This window comes from Fundulus heteroclitus, chromosome 24 (genome assembly GCF_011125445.2).
Source record: "Fundulus heteroclitus isolate FHET01 chromosome 24, MU-UCD_Fhet_4.1, whole genome shotgun sequence".
NCBI classification, from domain to species: Eukaryota; Metazoa; Chordata; class Actinopteri; order Cyprinodontiformes; family Fundulidae; genus Fundulus; species Fundulus heteroclitus.
Window position 1 is genome coordinate 6,476,624 of NC_046384.1, and position 23,153 is coordinate 6,499,776.

A 23,153-nucleotide genomic window follows, 5' to 3' on the forward strand; every position below is an offset into this window, starting at 1 on the left:
GCAGCCCTGCCCGAATGGCCGCTCCTCCTTCCTCCTTCCTCCCCCTGCTCCTCTTCTTCCAGCTCAGGCCACAGATGATGGGTGATGTGTATCCATGGTGACGGCTGGATGTGGGCGGAGGCTCCACCGGGTGGTGGGAGGAAGCCAGCCGCTGAGCAGCGTGGGAGGGATGTGCAGCCATCAACCCTGGTTTAGAGGGGAGCAGGAAGCTGGCTGCTTTGGAGAAGGTGTGGGTGTGGGTGAATTATCGCCTCTCCTCCCTGCAGCTCCGTCAGGGATCGCCTTGTTTGTCTGCCTCCCTCCCTCCTGCCTCCCTTTGTGTTCAGCTTTAAAGCTGCGAGCAATGACAGAAAGCACAAAATTCAACTTGAAAAGCTGCTTTTTTTTTTTTTTTTTTTTTTGGCTAGAATAAGTGGCAGTTTTTCTTTTTTATATCATAAAGCACAAACAAAGTCAGCCCTTTCATACACAGCAGAAACAAACTAAAAGTAAGTAACATTCTCTTGAAATGAGTGTATTTTACCATGATTTGAGCAGTTAAATAACTCTATTTGCCAACACTGCAAAAACGGATCCTGAAATAAGTAAAATGTTCTTAAAATGAGTGTATTTGTCCTTGATTTGAGCAGGTAAATAAGATGATTTGCCAATGGAATAAGATTTTTGCACTTAAAATAGGAACTACTCATCTCCATCATCTTATTTCAGGTGCAGGATGTCTAATTATCTTATTTTAGGGGTCAAAATACTTATTCCATTGGCAGATAATCTTATTTACCTGCTCAAATCAAGGACAAATGCACTAATTTTAAGAACATTTTACTTATTTTTAGATCCGTTTTTGCAGTGAATGGAATCAGTAATATTTACCCCTAATATAAGATAAATCAGATACCTTGCACCTGAAATAAGATGCAAGGTAAAGAATGGAGATTAATTGTTCCTATTTTTAGTGCAAAAAATGTTATTCCATTGGCAAATAGTCTTATTTACCTGCTTAAATCAAGGGAAAATACACTAATTTTAAGAAATGTTTTACTTACTTTTGGTTCCCTTTTTGCAGTGTAAGCTACAGAAGAGCTTCAGCTCAAACTGCTGTGAGAGGTGCTCCTGTATATATACATAAACTGAGGGTTCCCACTTAAATACAACATTGAAACTGATTGAGACCTTTGCATTGTCTTACAAATGACTGGTGGGAGTCACATTAGGCAACTGCATGGCTACTGAAGGATGCAACGTGTTTGGGCACGTCCAGCTTTGATCCTGCAGAATTTGGCTGCAAAGACGCAGCGCAAAGCGACAGATACCAACATCTGCGTCAAAAGCTGAATTAGAAGCTGTGCTTTCAAAGTTTACAGGGGGGGGGGGGAAGTATTTGTTGTCGAGGCTAGGTCACATCTTCCTCTGCATCTGCACAAAAAAGGGATTTTTCTTTTCTTGTTGTTAATCAAAAATGCAGATTCCTGTAATTTTCGCTGGAAGTCCCCTTTATTTCGGATCACACAGTTCCCCCCTCCCTCATGAACATTTCACGTCTAACTTTGCAATAGTCAGCTCTAATCGGTTTGTTTTTATCCTCCTTGGAGGTCCAGGTGGGTGGAGTTTGTAGAGATTTACATAAAAGTCGGATAAGAGCCAAGAGAGGGAGAGAAAAAAAAAGATGAGATCAGGAAATAGTTTCTAATGCGTATCATGTAAATATCATCCACGTGGGTTATTAGAGGTCAGAATAAATAGGTTTAAACTCTTATTTTATTCCCGTGGATCAGTGCTGCCAAATATCAGGTTATTATCTCCCTTTATCGTCCAGCAGATGGCGCTGAAGTATTTTAGTGACAAAAGGTGGTCAGTGGGCAGGATGCAGTAACAAACATGTCCGCAAGGTGTCGCCGCAGAACAATATGACGATCCTTGTTAAAGATAAAGATTAAAGATTAATATAATTTGAACAATAGAAGCCAATATAACAAAAATGTTAACATTGACATTCTTTAAGAGCTCCAGCAGCTAATTTATGGATTTTATACTTCTTGTTTTTTTTTCGTCTTCTCTTGGCTGCTCATCTGTTTTGTTTTGTTTTTCATCATTTGAAACATGAAAAGTAAGTCAAACCTAGTTTAGATGACTAGATCATGTTTTCCACATAAACTTGAAAAAAGAAAGTTAAAAAAAAGTGTTTGGAACCAAAACGAAAACTGATTGTGTGTTTTTTCATGATTTACTTCAAATCTTCATGATTTACTTCAAATTACTGTAATCTAATTTTACTGCAATTTACAAACTGTATGCAACGACATTTCGTTCTGTACGCACTCTGTGCATACAAAATGACAAGTAAAGTTGTCTAAGTCTAAGTCAAACGTGGATATAATTGCATTATTTTACCGTTTTATTTACTGTTTGTTCACCTTGTTGGTTTTATATAGATTTTTGTAAAAAAAAAAAAAAAAAAAAAAAAAAAAAAAAAAAAAAGCGTGGCTTTACTGCGGGGATTAAAACGCCAGGAAAAAGGGGGAATAAATAACGTGTACAGACACATGTGTGGATGAAAACAGTGGGCGGGACATCCAGGACAATTGGTGGCAGTTTCAGCCAATCAGATGCCCCCAAGGCGGACGAGCTTGTCCAATGAGAAGCGGCGCCGGGACCAGGTTAGGTTGTGTCCCTCAGAGCCGCAGAGAGTCGCAGGGAGAACCGTTAAGGAGGCGGTTATCCAGAGAAAACGCGCATTTCCCCCGCATTAGTTGACCTCCCACGGCCACGAAGTTGAGAAAACTCGGCGGGTTTCTACAGGGCGAACGTGGACATGTTGCCTTTTCGCTCCACGGCAGCTCTGAAGGAGCTGCTCCAGCTGAAGGGGCCGCTCAGAGCGGCGCCCGCGGCCGCGGCTGCCCTCAGCCTCGCCGGTCCGTTCGGCGGCGGCAGAGCCCCGCAGCACGGCCGGAGGAACGGCTTCAGGGGCCTCTGCACCCCGGCCAAGGGCCACAGCGAGACCACCAGCGAGACCTCAGCAGAGAAGTGAGTAACCCGGGTTGCGGGCCGAAGCATTTATGGTGGAATTTAACCGCAAATGTGCGTTTATGTCCCGATAAAAGCGGCAGAGGACAGGCAGGTCTGTCCGATAATGGAAGCAGGAGAAGGGGCAACGAGCCATGAATCGTGACCAGCAGGTTCTGCATCATCATCATCATCCTCAGCATCATCATCCTCAGCTCCATCCCACGGCCGACCCAGTTAGACATTAACCTGCCTCTAATGTCTGATGAAGGTCAGGCATGACTCTGACTACAACCAGCAGCACATGGACTACATCACCCAGACAGCTTGTTATGTTTACAGCAGCCTGGTTCTGGGCTCCTTCTGCTGCATGATGTCCGGCCGTCTGGGTCGTTGGTTCTGGTGTCTTTGCAGAAAGCAGAAGAAGGCATCAAGGGCTCCTGTTCTGGTGGAGCGTCCCGGATAGCAGAACCGGACCTCCGGACCTCCGCTACCTTTGGTTCTGAGCCTCTCCCCTCTTCCTCCAGAGCCGTGGTCCGCGATTCACCTCCAGGGGAAATGCAGACTTTACTTTCATCCGAAGAGAGGACTTTGCAGAGGTCCAGTCCTGGGAGCCTGTGGCCCAGGTTCTGGTTCCCGTCTTGAATCTCCTCCAAACTCGTACGCCCTCTCCTGCCTGTGGTTATCACCATCACTTGTGCGCCTCTACTAGGGCTGAATGATTTTGGAAAATAATCTAATTGCGATTATTTTATCTTAATATTGCGATTATTTTTTTGTTTTCTGTTTACTTTATCATGTCTTTTTAAACATATACAAACAACAAATCAATCTGTTTCCTCTCTGTGCAGATCAGGCGCTAAAAGAGCCGCCACGTCTCAACTCTGAGCAGAAATAATTGCGTTCTGACTACGATTTATTTCAACCATAATTGCAATTTCATTTAGATTTTTCTCTGCATTAACCACAAGCAACAACAATGGCCTCTAGATAAAGATGGTTGTAAACAAGGACTTTTTAAAACAAGAACTTTTAATGTTTCTATTAATCAGAATATTATTCAAGAGAACAGCTTTTAATTGATTTGGACATCAATCCTTGTTGAACATCAAGTGCAACCAACAAACCAGTCTATGTATTATACTGATTGACCTCTACTTAATGCTGTGGTGAGATTCCTGAAAGTTTCTGATATAAAGTATGATTATTCCAAAAAAAAGGTAAAAAACAAAGCAACTGGACTTGTTTTCCGTAGTTGAAGACGTTTCGCTTCCTCTCCAGGAAGCTTTCTCAATTCAAAAAGTCTGGAGTAATGATGAGTACCAAGCTTTATACTACTGCCCAAACAAAGGCCTTGTAGTATAAAGCTTGGTACTCATCATTACTTCAGACTTTTTGAATTGAGAAAGCTTCCTGGAGAGGAAGCGAAACGTCTTCAACTACGGAAAACAAGTCCAGTTGCTTTGTTTGACTGGGAATCTTCACCAGCAAAGTATGATTATATAAACTAAAACAAGTAATTAAATTAGATTATCTCACTGCTGTAACTCTCTTCCCTTCCATGTTGAGGCAAACCCACTTTAAACATATTACTGACACTAAAGGACGCGTCTAATTTACTAATTGTAGCCAAAAATTTCAGCCCTCTGCAATTTGGAAATTGCATTTTTTTAAATAGCTTTTTTTTTTTTTATTGCGATTATATTACAAATGCGATTAACTGTGCAGCCCTAGCCTCTACCACATGCTTTCCTGCGACTACGTGTGGCCTATTTTAGCCGTTTTTGCTCTTAAAAAGCCTAAAGATTTTTATTTATTTATTTTTACAAATTTCAGCTCAAAGGTCATAGCCACGTAATATGCTTATTCATAAAAAAACGTTTGAGCCTGATAAAATAAGGTTATATACACTAAGCCTCGATCTTGATGGATTTTTTGAGCCAAAAAAATGATAGCTCTCCTGTGCGATTAGCAGATTTAAACAGACGTGGCGCCATCTAGTGACAGTATCGCAGAACTACCATAATGTCAGTTTACTTAGTTAATAAATAAACATTAAATAATGCTGGACTGAGTCTGACCCTCTGCAATGCTTCACAGTGAAGCAGCAGCTCGGCATAATGAAGACCAACAATTATTAATTAAATAAAACGATCTACAGCAGCTTAAAGAGCCTCATATCAAAACATTTACTCAAGTCAGTCAACTCTGCGCCACATCTGAGCCTCGGCAGGTTTAACATTCATTAACATTCAGACTGTATTCCCAGAGACATTCCAGTCTTTTCCCTCTTGGAATAATTTATTTCTTGCGCTTTTTTTCACTGGATCTTGGATGTTTCTTTATTGTATCGCTGGGAGATGCTAATAGCCGTTAGCCACTTCCTTGTTTTAACCCCTGCTGCGCATGAGCGGTACATACTTCCGGGTAAAATTGTAAATAAACAACAACAAATAGCTTTATTTACTAACAAATTGTGCAAAACAAAGCATAAAACACCAAAAATAACAACTAACACGCCAGCAGGACGTGATAATCTTTCATAAAAACACGTATGCAGCCAGAGTGAGCTACTGACATATAAGTAAAAAAAAGTCAAATAACACTAGAAAAAGCTGTTCCTGCGTAACAGCGAGTGAGAATGCTAATCTGCAGAATGATTTGAGTAGAAGAGAAAAAGTAGCTGATAAACATTGAAGAATTTGAAAAATTTTAACAATTTGAAGTAATTAGTAGTAGTAGTATCAGTATCAGTAGTAGTAGTATCAGTAGTAGTATCAGTAGTAGTACGAGTAGTATCTGTTTTAGTAGTAGTAATAGTAGTAGTAGTAGTAGTATCAGTAGTAGTAGTATCAGTAGTAGTAGTAGTAGTAGTAGTAGTATCAGTAGTAGTTGTTGTAGTATCAGTAGTAGTATCAGTAGTAGTAGTAGTAGTATCAGTAGTAGTAGGAGTAGTAATATTAGTTGTATCAGAATAATTTGAAGGAATTCAAAGAATTTGAAAGGTTTGAAGTATTTGAACACTGAACAATATGAAAAATCTGAAGGAATTTGCATTAATTTCAATGGGAGAAAAAAACGCACAAAAAGTACAAATACTTTAAAAAGTATAAAAGGTACCATAACCATGAGATATAGCAGTAATGTCGAGAACGAGCCGAACGTTTTGGTACAAAAATCGTTGAAATCGGTTGAAGTATGCAGGAGTAGTTAGACGCACAAAAACGTACGGAATAATAATAATAAAGAAAAACAGGAAAACAATCAGTGAGAATGCTGTATAGCATTCTCACTGATTATGCGCCTTTAAAACCCCCAAATGGACCAGGCGGCATCAACATTGGAGCAAAATGTTGCTCCTTTATGTCGGTTTTCAACACTGAGAAGGTCGTGCTTGTGGACTCGGATGACCAGCGGGTGAACGCAGACGTTGGACCGCTCGCATCGATCGGTTCAGCCCACTCGGCATCCCGGCTGCAGGTTAGAGATGGACGGATGTGGACCAGCGTGGAGCCGACGGAACCGGGCGCAGTAAATCCTGGCGACCTGCCCAGCAGCTGTCAGAGCCTCCAGGCGATGCCCGCCTGATCGGTCGCCCTGATTGGTTCTCACGGCGCCGCCTGTCAACACCACACACACACAGAGCCATCGACGCCGGCGATGCTCGCTGAGGCGAAACCATCCGTGAGGCGCTGAAAACCACCAGATGCCCCCGTTCTGCAGCTTTCAGGGCGAGTGTCACGGTCCGTGGTCTTTCCTAAACACTCGGCTCCAGCTAACTGCTGCTAAGAGTTAGCTGCAGGGCTGAAGAACGTCTGGGTCGGTGTTTAAAGGCCGCTGGTCCAGATCTTCAGATTAAGGTGAATCATAATGAAGGTGATGTTTCCATCACCTTCAGATGGCTCGTTAGAACTGCAACAATCCTCCCTGAGGGTCCACTGGGGACGGGACAGACCTTTAAAGACAAGTAAGGGACGGTCAGAAAGTTTCAGATCCAGGTGTTAGCAAGGTGGAGGATGGGAACTTCTTGGTAGCTGCAGGTGTAACGACACATCGACCCACGTCGATTAAATGAGTAACGACCCAATTACAGCCATGCTAAATTAAAATATGGATCCATAATGTCATTTATAAGATGCACCTTTATTTTGAAATGCAGGTATGAGACTGAAGTGAACAGGGGATTAATAATGATAATATTAATAATAATGATGATGATGATGATGATAAGAATTAATGATTATAGTCATTATTATCATTATTATTGTTGTTGTTGTTATTATTATAGTTATTATTATAACTGCTGTTGACGTTGTTTCTATTGTTATTTTTGTTGTTGTCATTATTGTTGTTATTATTATTATTATTATTATTATTATTATTATTATTATTATTATTATTATTATTATTGTCATTATTATTATTATCATTGTGATTGTTATTATTAATGTTATTATTTTGTTATCATTATTATTATTTTATCATCATTGTTTTTGTTATCATTAATGTTATTATTGTTGTTGTTGCTATGATTGTTATTATTATTGTTATTATCATTATTATTATGATTATTATTATCATCATTGTTATTTTTATTATTATTATTATTATTATTGTTGTTGTTTTTATTAATGTTATCATTATTATTATTAGTGTTGTTGTTGCCATTATTGTTGTTATTATTATTATGATGATTATTATTATTATTTGTTATTAATATTATTATTATTATCATTATTATTGTCATTACTATTGTTATTATTAATGTTATTGTTGTTGTTGCTATGATTGTTATTATTATTATTGTCATTATTGTTATTATATCATCGTTGTTGTTGTTATTATTAATGTTACTATTGTTGTTATTATTGTCATTATTTTAAAATTAGGAGAATGCCCTTTGATTCAAATGCTGACCCGTGGAACATGGTAACAAACACTGGTTAAGTCATATCAGGCTTAGTTTGGGAGTTTATGTGTAAATAATAGTGTTAGATAGGCGGACGCTATCGCATCATGTCGATCGGAAGTCGTAGCAGACTTCGTGATTACGGCAAACGTTGCGTCGCTATCCAAACAAATCCATTAATCCATAGTTAAAAAGATGGAGATTTACACCCCTATCGGTAGCCATGTCTGATGATTCTTCCCAGCATCCTTCACTCTGCACATCAGAGTGAAGGATGCTGGGACGTTGATTAAATCTTCGTCTATCGTTACGATGGCCGCTGTCCAGCTGGGAGACGTTGCAGTCACGTTTTTATGCCGCGATCCCAGACTAGACGTAAACTCGTTAAGCTAACGAGGCGGCTCCAGATGTTACAGCGGAGTCCACCTCTGGCTCGCGGCGCCCCCTCTGGCACGGAGGCGTCCCTGCAGCCTCACCATGAAGGTTCTGGTTCACCAGGAATCGGTTTTATTGGCCTGACGAGCTGATTGGTGTTTTCCTGACAGCGGCCTGACGTGTTTCTGCTGATCAACGATGTGAATGTCTCTTACTAATTCACTATTCTTCCCTCTGCACCTCTCTCTCTCTCTCTCTCTCTCTCTCTCTCTCTCTCTCTCTCTCTCTCTCTCTCTCTCTCTCTCTCTGGGTGTTGTTGGTCTGCTTGCTTTGCGTTTGTAAGTATGTTTCTCTTTTATTTAAGCCTTCACTTTTAGTTTCTCACTCTGTGGTTCCTCCGTTTTCCTGTAGAGGTAGAGATCTGCTCCTGAAAGCTGGTTTTACCTTGAAACAAGCTCACCTCCTCCCAGTGGCTGTGCTTTAACCCCCCCCCCCCTCCACCCTAACCCCACCCTCACACACTCTGACCTGCAGACACTGGCCTTCTTAACGAGGTCAAGGGCCCCAGCCACCCTAACCCCACCCTCACACACTCTGACCTGCAGACACTGGCCTTCTTAACGAGGTCAAGGGCCCCAGCCACCCTAACCCCACCCTCACACACTCTGACCTGCAGACACTGGCCTCCTTAATGAGGTCAAGGGCCCCAGCAGCCTGCCAGGATCTCCACACATGTAGGAAAAAGTCCAGCTTCTGGTTTCCTGACAGTTTGTTAGACTCGGATGCAGATCTGAGACTTTTTCTTTCTTTTTCTAGCTTTTTTTTTTTTTTTAGTCACACGTTAAGCAGTGGCTTGTGAAAGTGTTTCCCACGTTACACCCCTAAACTTCGGCAAAGTGGTGCTTCATTGTTGAATGGAAGGGGAAAATAAAGCAAACCATGGTGTGATCTGAAAAGTGTGGCATGCATTGGTTCTCAGCCTCTCCGACTCAGCAGTTTGCAGAACCACGTTTGGCTCCAGCACAGTCAGATTGGACACAGATCCATTGTTTTTTTTTTTTTTCAAGCTTCTCGACTGGATTTGGGCCTGGGCTTTGACTAGGCCGTTCTAAAACACTGCAAAAACAGAACTTAAAATAAGTAAAATGTTCTTAAAACGAGTGTGTTTGTCCTTGATTTGAGCTGGTAAATAAGATGATTTGCCAATGGAATAAGATTTTTGCACTTAAAATAGGAACAACTCATCTCCATTATCAAGTGCAGGATGTCTAATTATCTTATTTTAGGGCTCAAAATACTCATTCCATTGGCAAATAATCTTATTTAACTGCTCAAATCAAGGACAAAAACAGTAACTTTAAGAACATTTTACTTATTTTTAGATCCGTTTTTGTAGTGAACACGAATCTGAACTGTCCTGTTGTAACGCTGACTGGCTGGTGGGGGGGGGGTTCTGCTGGAAGTTGGACCTCCACCCCAGACTCTGGTCTTCTGCAGAGCTGCATCCCGGCCTGCTGTGGAGCTCAGCTCAAGTCCTCTGCCTTTATATCTGGTTAGCAGAGGCACGGAGCCAGTTTCTGATATAATCCCCCCCAACATGCAGGCCAGAGCTCCCATGATGCATTGCGGGACACGGCGAGTAAATCCTCTTTGACATGAATCATAGCAGAGATCCTGCTGCGCTGGCCGGCCTGCTGACGCGCTACTAACCTTCCTCCCTCCCCCCACGGGGGCCTCGGTGTGGAGGTGTGGCAAACACCAGCCAGGACCTGAAAACATCTGACGTGTTTCAGAGGACACTTAGAGATCAGCGGCGTCCTCCCATCAGGACTAGGGCTGAACAATTAATCGCATTTTCAATATAATTTAAAAAAACACAAATTCCAAATGGCAGAGTCTGCAATTTTTGGCTATGTAACAATCAGGGAATTAGACACGTCCATTAGGTGTTGGTAAAATGTTTAAAGTGGGTTTGCCTCCACATGGAAGGGAAGACAGTTGCAGCAGTGAGATAATCTAACTTTATTACTTGTTTTAGAGTTTATATAATCATACAAAGCATTAAGTACAGGTCAATCAGTTTAATACATAGACTTGCTTGTTGGTTGCACTTTATGTTCAACAAGGATTGATGTCCAATTAAATTAAAAGCTGTTCTCTTGAATAATATTCTGATTAATAGAAACATTAAAAGTTCTTGTTTTAAATAGTCCTTGTTTACAAACATCTTTATTTAGAGGCCATTTTGTTGCTTGTGGTTAATGCGAAGAAAAGTCAAAATTGCAATTTTGGTTGAAATATATTGTAGTTTAGATGCTGTGGGGCTTTTAGCAACTAATCCACATGGCGAGGAAACAAATTGATTTGTTTGTATATATTTTAAAACGCATGATAAATTAAACTGGGGGGAAAAAATCGCATTAAATCGCAATATTAAGAAAAAAAAAAATCGCAATTAGATTATTTAAATCGTTCAGCCCTAACCAGGACGCCGTGTCTGCGTGGAACAGCAGCTGATGAAGATGCCCCTAAGGCTGCAGCTGGACTCTGTAAATCATCTGGAGCCGTTCCTGGCTGGTGTTGCGGCGCCCAGACACCGGGGCGCCACCGCCGCCTTGTGGCAGCAGCTCCGCCTGTGCAGGAAGCCCCCCCCCCTCAGGTGTCAGCACTGCCGGAAGGCCTCCGTCAGTCAGCTTCTGCTGCAGCCGCCCGCCTCCGCCTCATGTTCCCCTGCCTCTGTGTGCGTTTCCTGCAGGAGAAGGAAGGCGGGCATCCTGCCCAGCCTGGAGGACCTGCTCTTCTACACCATCGCCGAGGGACAGGAGAAGATACCCGCCCACAAGTTCACCACGGTGAGCCTCCGAGGAGTGAATCCTGAGCGTCGGCTCTCGCCTCGTCGCCGTGTTGATTTCACGCTGCTCTAATCCCTGCAGGCGCTTAAATCCACGGGGCTTCGCACCGGAGACCCTCGGCTCAAAGAATGCATGGAGATGCTGAAGGTCACCCTGAAGACCACCTCGGATGGAGCGCTGGACCGACACCTCTTCAAGAAGTAGGCTTCTACCCTTTCTCTAAGTTTATTGTTTTAAAAACAGCTTACCCCCTTTCTTTTATGTTAGCTTTATAGAAAACGGTTCCTTTTTATACAGTGAGCTCTCTGTCGTTTTTACTGTACTTTAATGAAAATTACTCCTCCCTCCATGAAGGAGCAGATACAGTTAAGTAGGGGTGGGCGATAGTTACTTTAAATTTTATCTCAGTATTTTGTAGTATTATTGTGTTTATACTGTAAAAGTGATGGTAAAAGCTTCTTGTAGTCTTTTTAGGTCAATTTGTCAGGACTTCATGTCATTTATAGCCCCATAAATGCAAATAACACTGCAAAAACGGATCTAAAAATAAATAAAATGTTCTTAAAGTTAGTATATTTGTCCTTGATTTGAGCAGGTAAATAATATAATATGCCAATGGGATGAGTATTTTGACCCCTAAAATAAGATAATTAGACATCCTGCACTTGAAATAAGATGATGGAGATGAATTGTTCCTATTTTAAGTGCAAAAATCTTATTCCATTGGCAAATCATCTTATTTACCTGCTCAAATCAAGGACAAATACATTAATTTTAAGAACATTTTACTTATTTTAAGTTGTGTTTTTGCAGTGAATGTTTTAAAAAAAAACACTTGATAATTTAACATATATTACATTATATTAAAATTAAAGCTTAAAACATTAAAAACAAAAAAAATCTACAAGTTACATAAAGAAATGTGATTTTTTTTTTCTTTTTTTTAAGACTAAAATGCGCACAGTAACAAGATTTAACTATAATTTTGAATTTGACATTTGTTGATGCACTGGAGAAACCGTCCATTTATTTACCGTATTTTTCCAACTAAATGGCACACTTAAAATCCTTAAATCTTGTAAAAAAAAGTGACGCTGCGCCTTATATGTGATTAAAGTTGTGCTTACTGACTGATTTTATGTGGTACAATGTCTAAGTGCGACTTTGGTTAGCAACGAAGTCGCTCCGCTCAGTGGATATTAGGAGCATTACGGTACACTGTGTCACTACCTCATAGGACCCCTGAGCTGTCTACAAGACTGCCTGACTGTAATGTCTAAACTAGAAGTGCATTCATGCAAGGCAGCCTGGAGTACGCGCTAGCAACAATAAACCTAGTAAGTTAATTCAGTATAAAAGTTACGTTTATTTTGGCCTTATGTTAGAAACAGGGCATTGTAGTCCAGCTACGAGTATTTTTACCCCTAAAATGAGATAATTAGACATCCTGCACTTGATATAAGATGACAGAGAGAAAAATCTCATTCCATTTGCAAATAGTCTTATTTACCTGCTCAAATCAAGGAAAAATACACTAATTTAATTTAAAAAAATTTTTTTTTTACTTTTAATTCCCCTTTTGCTGTGCAGCGTGATATTACACACTTGGGAAGACTATTCAATGCGCATTACAATCCGGTGCGCCGTATGGTCCGAAACATACGGTAATGTCTCTGAATAATAATAAAAGTTTAATTTCTACACAACACTGATCAGTTCAGCTCAAGCATTTTTCATTACAGGCAGAGATCCAGTCTGATTCAGCATTTTTTTAAATTTTTACTTTAAAGAAAGCTTCCAAGTTCCAGCCTCAAGCAATAAAGCTTCTTCTCCGTCCGGCTATAAATACTAAATGCAGCTGAAGAGGGTCACTGGATCCGATCAATAATTCAGGACTCCTCGTTCTGCTCGCCAGCTGGAGGTTTTCTTCCAGCTAGATTCAGTAACGAACAAGATGCTGCATGTGGCTTCATAGTGAGAGGAGAGGCTTGCAGAGCTGTGGGGCCGTTTAGATACCAGGACCCATCCTTTCAGGAAGAGAGCGACAGCTGGGGAGGCGGCAGCATGGTGAGTCGGGGCATATGACGGCTCACCAGGGAGCAGACTGGAGAGCCGGCCCGCTCCTGGCCACCGTCCGTCACTTCCTGCTCCGGCGGCTTATTTATAGAGCTCAGCTCCTCGACTGCAGGAAGGGTGGGAGGCTTGCAGCGGGTGTTTGTTTCCGCAGGGATTAGACGGCACTCTCGTAGCTGAAGGCCAAATCTCCGTGCTGCAGGAGAGGCGCATGCCTCCACGTCAGCGGTGTGATTACTGCTGGATCGGGAGCCTTAATCACCCGAATGAAACGGATCAGGCAGGAATGTGGAGCTGCCAGCGTGTCGACAGAAACGCGTCGCTCTGAGCTACACCGTCGTATCCAGAAGCCACTGCGGAGAAACGGCAAGCCGGCCAGAACCAGTCTGCATACAGGAAACGTTGACTCCTTCACTCTGAATGAGCTTCATTGTTGTTGAGGCGCCATAAAAAGGCCGGTCAAAGTCTGATGATTACTTAATTAATAATTGTCCCAGGCTTTGAACTTCGCCCGGGGCCAGGGTGAGGTATTTGGTGACATCTGGGGGCATATATATAAACATTTTTTATCAACTTTTACTTCTCAGTTCTGTTCAGGGTGGCAGTAATAAGAGCTTCCACGTCCCAAATGGAGAGATTAGCGAAAAATGGTCAAATAAGGAACCTTGATGAGCAGAAGGCACCCAAAGAGTGAATAATTTATATCCAGAACACCAGACATTAATGCATTAAATACATTGACGCATAAGAGGTCGTCTTGTTTCAGAGACCTAACAGACCAGCACCCTGCCCAGGGATTAAAAAGCTCCCTGTGGTTGGCTGTCTGTGACCCACAGAGTAGAGAATGACTTCTAGGAGAAAACCTACAATAAATACCACAAATTCTGGTCGCATTCAGAGAGACTGCTTTGTAATCATGTTTTATATTTTAAATTTCAGCTCAGAGCTAACATCCTTTTCCTTTAGTCACACAATGTTCCCGTTAGAACGGTTAAACAGAACAAAACTACTTGTGTGTGTGTGTTGTTTGTTTTATAAATAATTTCTCCCAGACTCCTTAATATTATTCCTCCGTCAGACTGGTTTTGTGTCAATCTTTTTCATTTTGCTTTATCTATTTTTGGACAGTTTTCTTCACTGTTGCTCAGTTTTGGTCGCGTTCCAATAACATAGAGGACTTTCCTACAACTCCTACACACCATGTGTGTGTCGATTTGTTGTTTTACTTGTAATTTTGGGCATTACATGAAAAAAGACAGCCGTTTTAATTTCTGCTCTGGTTCTGATTGGGATAATGTCTCCCAGTAAATGTGTCACAGCTAGCTGTGCAGTGTTTGCGGTAGACTGTAGATTTGGTGAATGGCAGCAGCTGAAAGTCCATAATCCATGATTTGCCTATGAGGGTTTAATGCACTACAGTTTTGTAGAGTTTATCCTAAAAATATTCCTACCCCTGGAAGGAGAAGATTTAAAATTATCCTCATCCAACCAAGAAGTGTGATTCTGACAAGAAATGAGACAAGAACATCGCTATAGATAAACAATTTAAAAGACGTATTAACACAGAAAAAAACAGTTACCACAATTTTCGGACTATAAATTACATTTTTTTTCTGGTGCAACTTTTATCTCAAATTTAAATGGTAATTCATATTGACCAGTAAGAAACCAAGAAATAAACATTACCGTCTGTAGCCACAAGAGGGCGTTTTGTGAAAACTATCCTGCTCCTGCGCCACTTAAAAAATAATTCAAAAATTAACTTATAGACAACAAAGACTGAACACCTGTTTGTATGTTGTTACACTGTTTCAGTCTGCGTTCACGCAACAGAACCCCGTTATCGAGCTGTCGGTTAAGCTAATAACAGCTAGCGCTAGCTTACAGCTCTGTTGTCCGAGCAGGTTACAACTTCTCTGATGCATTATGTCGAGCTTTATTTTGCTCTGAAATAACTGTGGCGTACTGTTAGCGTAGCACGTAGCATCGTTACGCTCACGGTTTGATTTAGCCGTAATTTGGACAACTTTCAGTGTACGCTGAAATGCACTATAAAAAAACCTGCTGGTGGGAGTTGCTAATTTACCCCATTCATCCTCCCAGGTATGGATGTTATTCGATGTTATTCAGCCGGATGTTGATGTAGCTGTGTAATTTAATAAATTAAAATTTTTTATTTAAAATTTAATTAAAATTTAATAAATTTAGCAGATTAAATGTCACTTTTTAGTCTTAGATTGTGTGAAATAAATGTCTAAACAAATGTGTACAGTCCGGTGTGACTTATAGTTTGGTGAAACATATACATATATATATATATATATATGTTTTTATTCCTCTTTATGACACTTTTTTTTTTTTTTTGAATGGACGCGATTTATATTTTCCGGAGCGTTTTATAGTCCGAAAAAGACGGTTCTTCCTTTTTGTTAAAAAATGCCGTGTGGAAAACTATACTGATTTTCATAATCCCTGGAGAATTTGTTCTTTTAACTTCCTGTTTTGTTTTTTTTGTTGTTTCTTTTGTTTTTAGAGATTATAATGTCTCCTTGCCATTACCCTAATCTCTAGTTCTGCCATAGATTTCTGTATCAGGTTCAAGTCAACATGGATATACAACTATTTCGAGACGCTTTTATTGCTGCACATTACTATTATTGGTTAAATGGAGAAAGAACATTTTGGAGAGGGTTGAGTGACTGACATAGGACACCTGAAGTAAAAACCGCCCTAAAAAACTCAATTTAAAATGATTAAACTCACTAACGACCTCAACGGTCTGGCTGCTGACTCACTGCCTCAGCTTTCTGTTTAAGCTGTCATGAACTGTGTGGCGTCCTCACCCCTCAGACATGTTCTTCTTTTTGAAGCAAAGATTGAAGTTGGTTCATAACCCAACTTCATAACCCCAATCATCTGTGAAGTTTTCCTTCACAGATGATCTTTGGTGAAGTAAAAGTCCATTCTTTATTGTGTCATCTGAAGGCAGCCACTTTCCATGTTACTGGTAGAAAGGCCTTCTTGTAAAGGTTATCACATCATCACGCCATATATGGTAGTGCAGGCTCTGTTTTAGAAAGACCTGCCTCCAGAGGTTCTGAATGTTTTGTGGTTTCCTGGTCTCAGATGTGTCCAGAGCAACATCGTCCTGCTCACCCAGGCCTTCAGGAAGAAGTTCGTCATCCCAGACTTCCAGTCGTTCTGCGGCCACATCGATGATCTCTATGAAAACGCCAAGAACCTGTCAGGAGGGCAGGTACGCAACCAGGGAACGCGTCACGGCTGCTACTGATTTCCTTGAGCTTGTTGTTGCCGTCCCAAAAATAAGGATGTCTGCTTAAACCTGTTGTTTTAATGCGTTCTTGCAGGTGGCGGACTACATTCCCCAGCTGGCTCGCTTCAGTCCCGACCTTTGGAGCGTTGCTCTGTGCACCGTCGACGGACAACGGTACCATTCAGCTTTTTAATTGCATACGTGACAGGATTGAATATTAAAATGCCAAACTAATACCGACACCAAGATAAATACTGCTACGGCATTTTGAAGGCCCATGGTTATTTCTGGTTAAGAGCAAAAAAATAAAATCAATTGATTACAATAAGACAAACTTATATCTAACTTCATTAATTAGGGAAAAAGCAATAAGTAGAGAATAACTCAGCCCTCGTTTAGAGAAATCTCATTTGGATGTCACTTCCCTGTGTGGCTAACAGTAGAACAGATAACACCATTAGTATATCTGTTTTTATATCCTTTATGGAAGTACGCACCTTTGATTCAGGTGGGTGTTTATTACAACTGCTTATCTTTACTGTGCCACTGTGTGCTTCCAAATGTCTGAAGATTTGCTGTTGATATAAATAAATGTTGCTAATAAGGGACAGCAGCCTTGTACAATATGTCTCTCTGGTAACTTTGCGTACTATTTTCTTCAGTGCTCAGCTAGAGCAGCAGGCTCCACCGTAACCTGTGTTACTATTAACCACATTAGCCTCCAGTCGTGGAGTGTGGAGTAAAGGAAGTGTGGAGTAAAGGACAGGTGGTTTGTTTTGTTGCTTCACTATTAGCTGACCGAGCCGTCAGCTGGTCAACATTTCCTTTGTTGATTTATACTGGTAGCGTGGGATCAGGTCATTAACTAGCCAATTAATGACCTCTCAGGTGGGGTAGCCTCAACCCACCTGGTGAAACACAAACAAGTAAATGTTTACATCCTTTCACCCTGTTGTCCTTTACCATGTCAACAAAATAAACAACAATTTGCTGCCCCTGTTTGCTGGGGACAGGAAATGCTCCTATCCCAATTTAAAAAAAAAAAATTTGGGTTACATTGAGAGCAAATGGAACAAGTATTTACAAAATATTCACAAACATCAGTGAGGAAAGGATGCCACCATTTATGACCCATCGGTCCATCGATGTGCTTCCTCACAAAGTAGCAACAGAAGAGCTGAGGAGGCCACGAGTCACTCGTCATGTGACCTTCACACACCACTTTTTGTTCTGTGTTGCTCCCTTTTCGATCCACGCCTGTTCCTCCTGAGGTGCAGCAGCTTTTTGCATGCCAATGACCTCCACCAGCCCTGTTTCCTGTGCAGCTACGGGGGACCGAACCAGCTGTGTTGTGGCCTTTACGGCCTTCCCATAACAATTTTAGAAGCACCAGTTTGGTGTGCCGTGCACTTAACGGCTACCTGTTCAGGTTTTGTTACAGCTTCTTTCAAGCGCAGCATTAACTAATATTTTTAAGTCGACCTGCAGCGTTTTAACTAGTGTTGGGCCGATGTCATTTTTTGGCCCCGATACCTGGCTGTGCAGTATTGGCCGATACCGATACCATCTGTTTGAAATTGATGTGTGTGTGTGTGTGTGTGTGTGTGTGTATATATGAAGAACTGCATACTATTTATGGTAGTAGAACTTTTTATTGCCTACCTGGAATGAGTGACAATAGTTGAAGAAACTTTTGGCTCTCAAAGGCCAAAATAGTGCAACATTCATGAAATTATAACATGTATATTAATAGGGCAACAGTAAGACAGTAAAATTACATTAATAATTGAATAATCTCTTATAAACCCTGAGTTTTGGCTCTCAAATGCCAAAATAGTGCAACTTTCATGATCTTATATAACATGTATAATACTAGTCAGGAGAGAGAAGGCTGCGTTCAAGTGACATACAAACATCAAAATGGTATCAGTGCCCTATTTGTTGGTACTTTCCGATACCGATACCACCATTTTAGTGCTGGATCGGAGCCCTGTCCCATACTGGTATCGGTGCAACACTAATTTTAACAGCTTAGATGTTCAGTGTTTTACCTTCACACAGTTGGCAAGCGCACGTCACAGTGATTATCTTGGCCAGTTGAGCCGAGGCAGGGGATGGGGTGACTTTGGCCAACAAGGTGCGCCATGTGTGGCCAGCAACAGGGTCAGGTCCGGCAGAGGCGCAGACAACACAGCATAAGAGGCAACGATACCCCCTGATGGGGTAGAGTGGCTGTGTCCATCTGTAAAGACGTAAACGACGCCTGAAATGGGTTCTGTCAAAACGGAAAGGAAGACGTAATAACACAAAACCCTCCTGCCCAGAGTACCAACCAAATCCATTCACCTTCTTTACATCCAGCCCCAAACGTCTTTGTTAAATCAGTGGATGCCAACTCTGAAGGTTCATTTAGATGTTGTTTGAAAAGAATGAATGCCTGTTCTGCCTCATTGTTCCAAAGTAATGGCTCTGTGAGAAGTTTTCACATGGGAGCTGCAAGCGGCATGCACTGTAACTTATCTCTCGAGACCTTGAACCCTCTAGAACAGGGGTCGGGAACGTATGGCTCGCGAGCCAGTTATGGCTCTTTTGATAATTTCATCTGGCTCGCAGATAAAACAAAATATCACCGCTATTGTTTTCATCCGGGTTTTTCGCGCATGCGCGCCGGACTGGAAAACAGAAGGCGGGCGCAAACAAAGGAAACGACAAGTTCTCGACGTATTTTTCTTCTTTAGATAACGTATCACAAGATCGTTTTAAGAGTAAGTTGATGGTTGATATCGCGACATAGGCACCAGAAACCCCCGCAACCCCATGAGGGATTAAGCGGGTCAGAAAATGGATGGATGTTCACGGACACAGACCGCTCATCAGCAGAGAGGAAGACCCGCCCGGTAGGTTAAAAAAAATTGTTCACAAATGATTATTTAGGTGTTTTTGTCTTATTAAAATGGGTGAAGGTGTCGGCAACGTTGCAGCGGAAACACAGAAGTACTAGCGCGCGTAAACCAGGGCGTAATGCAGCCGCCGGGAGAAGCAGAGCCGCAGGCTGCTGCAGTCTGCGGCTCTGCTTCTCCCGGCCCCGTCTAGCGATCGCCAACTCCCCTCCGCCGCTATTTCAGTAGAACAATGACCAGTGCAAAATTAAGTTGTATTTACCGGAGATGAAGTGTAGACTGCACATTCTGTCGGGGTGTGATGGCTCCCCCAGTCGACTGGGATCGTGTGCCTGGGTCCTTCTTCATTGAAAATATCCATTTCTTTTGTCTTTCTTTGTCCTTCGGTAAACGAAAGAAACGTACATCCAACGAATTGGAATGCCTCTGTGTGTAACCGGGAGCACAACAAGTCGTAGGCACTGTTTACATTTCGAAAATAAACTAACTAAAAGCACGCTCTAATTCACCCGTTTTGTAATGATAGAATGCGAGAACAGTCCTGTGTTTGCCTACAAGCGGGACCCGGAAGTAGCGCGGACGTCGTGACGCGTGACGTCACATGTGACGTCACGCGTGAACTACCCTATTGGCTCTCACTGAAATGAATTTCCAGATTTTTTGCTTTCATGGCTCTCTGAGTCAAAAAGGTTCCCGACCCCTGCTCTAGAATGTAAGCAGATGAGGAAATCTGCACTTAGCTGACTGACCTCCTGCTCCTGCTGGACCGGCGATAAGGATATCATCCACGTATTACCATCTAATGTAGAACAGATTACTGGATCAATGTGAGCTTCTGTGCTTTCTGTGTCTCTGCTCTGTCTTCTCTAAGCCCCAGTGGGTGGAGGCAGATGAGCGTTCACACTGAGCCTGGTTCTGGTTCTGCTGGAGGTTTTCCTCCCTGTTGAAGGGGAGTTTTCCTCTCCACTGTCGCTTCATGCATGCTCAGTATGAGGGATTGCTGCAAAGCCATCAGCAATGCAGACGACTGTCCACTGTGGCTCTACGCTCTTTCAGGAGGAGTGAATGCTGCTTGGAGAGACTTGATGCAACCTGCTGGGTTTCCTTAGATGGGAAACTTTCCGACCAACCTGGAGGTTCTGATGGAATCTGACTTTGGAAAAAAAATGCCTTGAGATGACATGTATCATGAATTGGTGCTATATAAATAAAACTGAATTGAATTGTATTGCACCTTTCCAACAGAGGATGATGAAAGTTTTGCATCAGTTTCTGCAAAACACGATTGAAAAGTGAAGGGCTGTAGCCTTGTGTAGGTGTACTGCTGACCCTCGAAAGTAAAGGCAAACAGTTTCTGGCAGTCTGCATGAACGGGAACACCCAGAAAATGTCTGTCACAGTAAACCATTTGTAGTCCTGTTCCTGATTTGAGAGCATAGTGTAGGGGTTAGGAGTGTCATAATGTATGGATTTCAGTGTTTCAGAGTTTATTTTCCTCAGGTCATGAACCAGGCGATAGCTTTGTTTACCGGATTTAGCAACAGGAGCGATCGGAGTGTTTGTAAGGTGAATCACATGGGACCAAGACACCAGATGACAACAAACCAGAAATAGCACCTCTGATACCTTCAATCTTTTCAGGCGATAGCGGGTACTGCGGCTGGTTCACAATATCAGCAGTGTTCATGAAGATGGGGGAAACATCAGACAACAGTGTACTGTGTCTGGGACAGATTGTTCTCCTTCCCGTGAGTTCTGCTCCTCTTCACCATCTCATAAATTAGTTCACTTTTTTGACCATGGGACTCCACAACAGGCTTCTGCACAGAAGGGTCCGATGGAGTCGTCACACACCCAGCCTTGGATAGAAGTTCATCACGATACAGTGTTCTTAAAATTTGTGTATTTGTCCTTAATTTGAGCAGGTAAATAAGATGATTTGCCAATGGAATTTTGCACTTAAAATAGGAACAACTCATCTCAATCATCTTATTTCAAGTGCAGGATGTCTAATTATCTTATTTTAAGGGTGAAAACACTCATTCCATTGGCAAATAATCTTATTTACCTGCTCAAATTAAGGACAAATACATTAAAGTTAAGAACATTTTACTTATTTTTAGATCCGTTTTTGCAGTGTGGGTCAGACATGTTTGTAACAAACGGAGGAGGGTTGTACTTACCCTCTTTTGCGACGGATGATGGTTCAAAGACTTAAAAACCAACCGACCGCGTGTTTATATTTCAGAAAGGCAACTTTAATATTGTATGCAGATAAGAAAATATCCTTGTCTCCACACAATAAGGGGCTCGGAACCCGATTTCTTAGGCTGCGGTATTATTAGGGGCTAGTACCCGAACCCCCGGACTGTTAAATCGTTATAGCCACACTTATCTGAACCATTTCTCTGCCTTAAATAATGCAAAATCAACTCACTGAAGGGGTAAACATCACAGCCAAAACACTGGAGATATTAGGAATCTTGTGGCTGCAGGCTGTGTCCTCTCTCCGGAGTGAAATCCTAGCCAGAAACGGAAAGTGGTACACCGCCCTTCGGGTCCGAGGCGGACACACCGATTTCTTAGAGCTACCGCACCCTGTTGGCGGTGAAACACCTTTGGTGACCCCGGCTCTCTTCCCAGCAAGTGACCCCCACTTGTACTTTAGAGTGTTTTGAATATACAACCCACAAAACAGAAATCTAAACTTTAACTTGTTTAATCTAGGATCACACATCAGCACTGACGGGCTCTTGATCAACACAACGTAGGGAAAAGGAACGTAGAGCCCCAGATGATCCTCCCATAAGCGTTATAAAGTCTGGATACACGCCATGCAAGGACCACTGGCGTACTATCTGATAGATAGTGCCATAGCCTTGTGTCCCAGACTATCTAAGTGAGCAGCTCCCAGGATAACTGACCGTTCCACTCATACATCCCATTTCTAACAGTTTTGTTGCTTCACTATTAGCTGGCCGAGCCGTCAGCTGATCAACATCTCCTGCGTTGGTTTATACTGCCCTGGAACAGAGCGTGAACGTAACGGTGCGTGGTTTGGGAAGCTCATCTTGACCGACAGAGCCCATCATTGGGCTGTCGATGTCCATGAAGCTAATATTTAGCAGCTAGCGTTAACTTATGTCACCTGGGAGGTTTTACTACGTCACTGTTGCAGATGCAGAACGTTTACTGACCTTTTTAGGTTGCTCTCAAACATCAGTTTCGTAGTGTTAGCTTGCAGCGCTAGCTTATAGCGTTAGCTTGGAGTGTTAGCGCAACTAGCATGTAGCATCATTTAGCGTTTCTTTTTTTCTTGTCTCTCTGCCTTACAGGGAAAGTTCTTCTGAACAGTGCTTTAGTGTTTGTCTTGTTATTAAAGAGGCTCTCATGTGTTTTTTTTTTTTGTTTTGTTTTTTTTGGCTAAACTCGATGTGTCAGCAGAGTTTAAACTTCCAGCAGCAGAACATGTTGAGGCGAGAGATTGAGTGTCTCTGGTACTGCAGTTGAAAGAAGGGCCACAATTTGGGCAAATGTGGCCATTTCAGCCCCAATTAGTATCTTCAACAATTATTATTTTAGTATAGATTATAATGAGGTATTGATTATTTTGACAACCTTGATATGTAGTGGGGAGCAGCACTTTACCTTGTGGCATTTAAAGCATCTGCTCTTATCAGGAGACAGAAAAATACTCAAACTTTTAAATGATTGGACAGAAAACAGAAAGGAAAAAGTCTGCAGATATGAATTCCTCAACATTTTATAAA

At 41.9% G+C, this 23,153-nt stretch overlaps 1 protein-coding gene across 3 annotated transcripts in view; it reads left to right on the top strand.

Annotated features, from left to right (window-relative positions):
- Positions 1-2,652: 2,652 nt before the first annotated feature.
- glsa (glutaminase a) overlaps positions 2,653-23,153 on the top strand; it is a 32,847-nt gene continuing 12,346 nt past the window's right edge. Inside the window, exons 1-6 of one of the 3 annotated variants that reach the window (XM_036128010.1) lie at positions 7,968-8,523; positions 8,572-8,622; positions 11,040-11,136; positions 11,218-11,336; positions 16,336-16,465; positions 16,578-16,657. In XM_036128010.1, coding sequence (XP_035983903.1) covers positions 8,489-8,523; positions 8,572-8,622; positions 11,040-11,136; positions 11,218-11,336; positions 16,336-16,465; positions 16,578-16,657 — 512 coding nt within the window. In that variant the 5' untranslated portion in view covers positions 7,968-8,488. Of the gene's footprint in view, positions 3,022-7,967; positions 8,524-8,571; positions 8,623-11,039; positions 11,137-11,217; positions 11,337-16,335; positions 16,466-16,577; positions 16,658-23,153 lie in introns of those variants that run through there. The other 2 variants (XM_036128008.1, XM_036128009.1) reach the window with 2 other exon arrangements.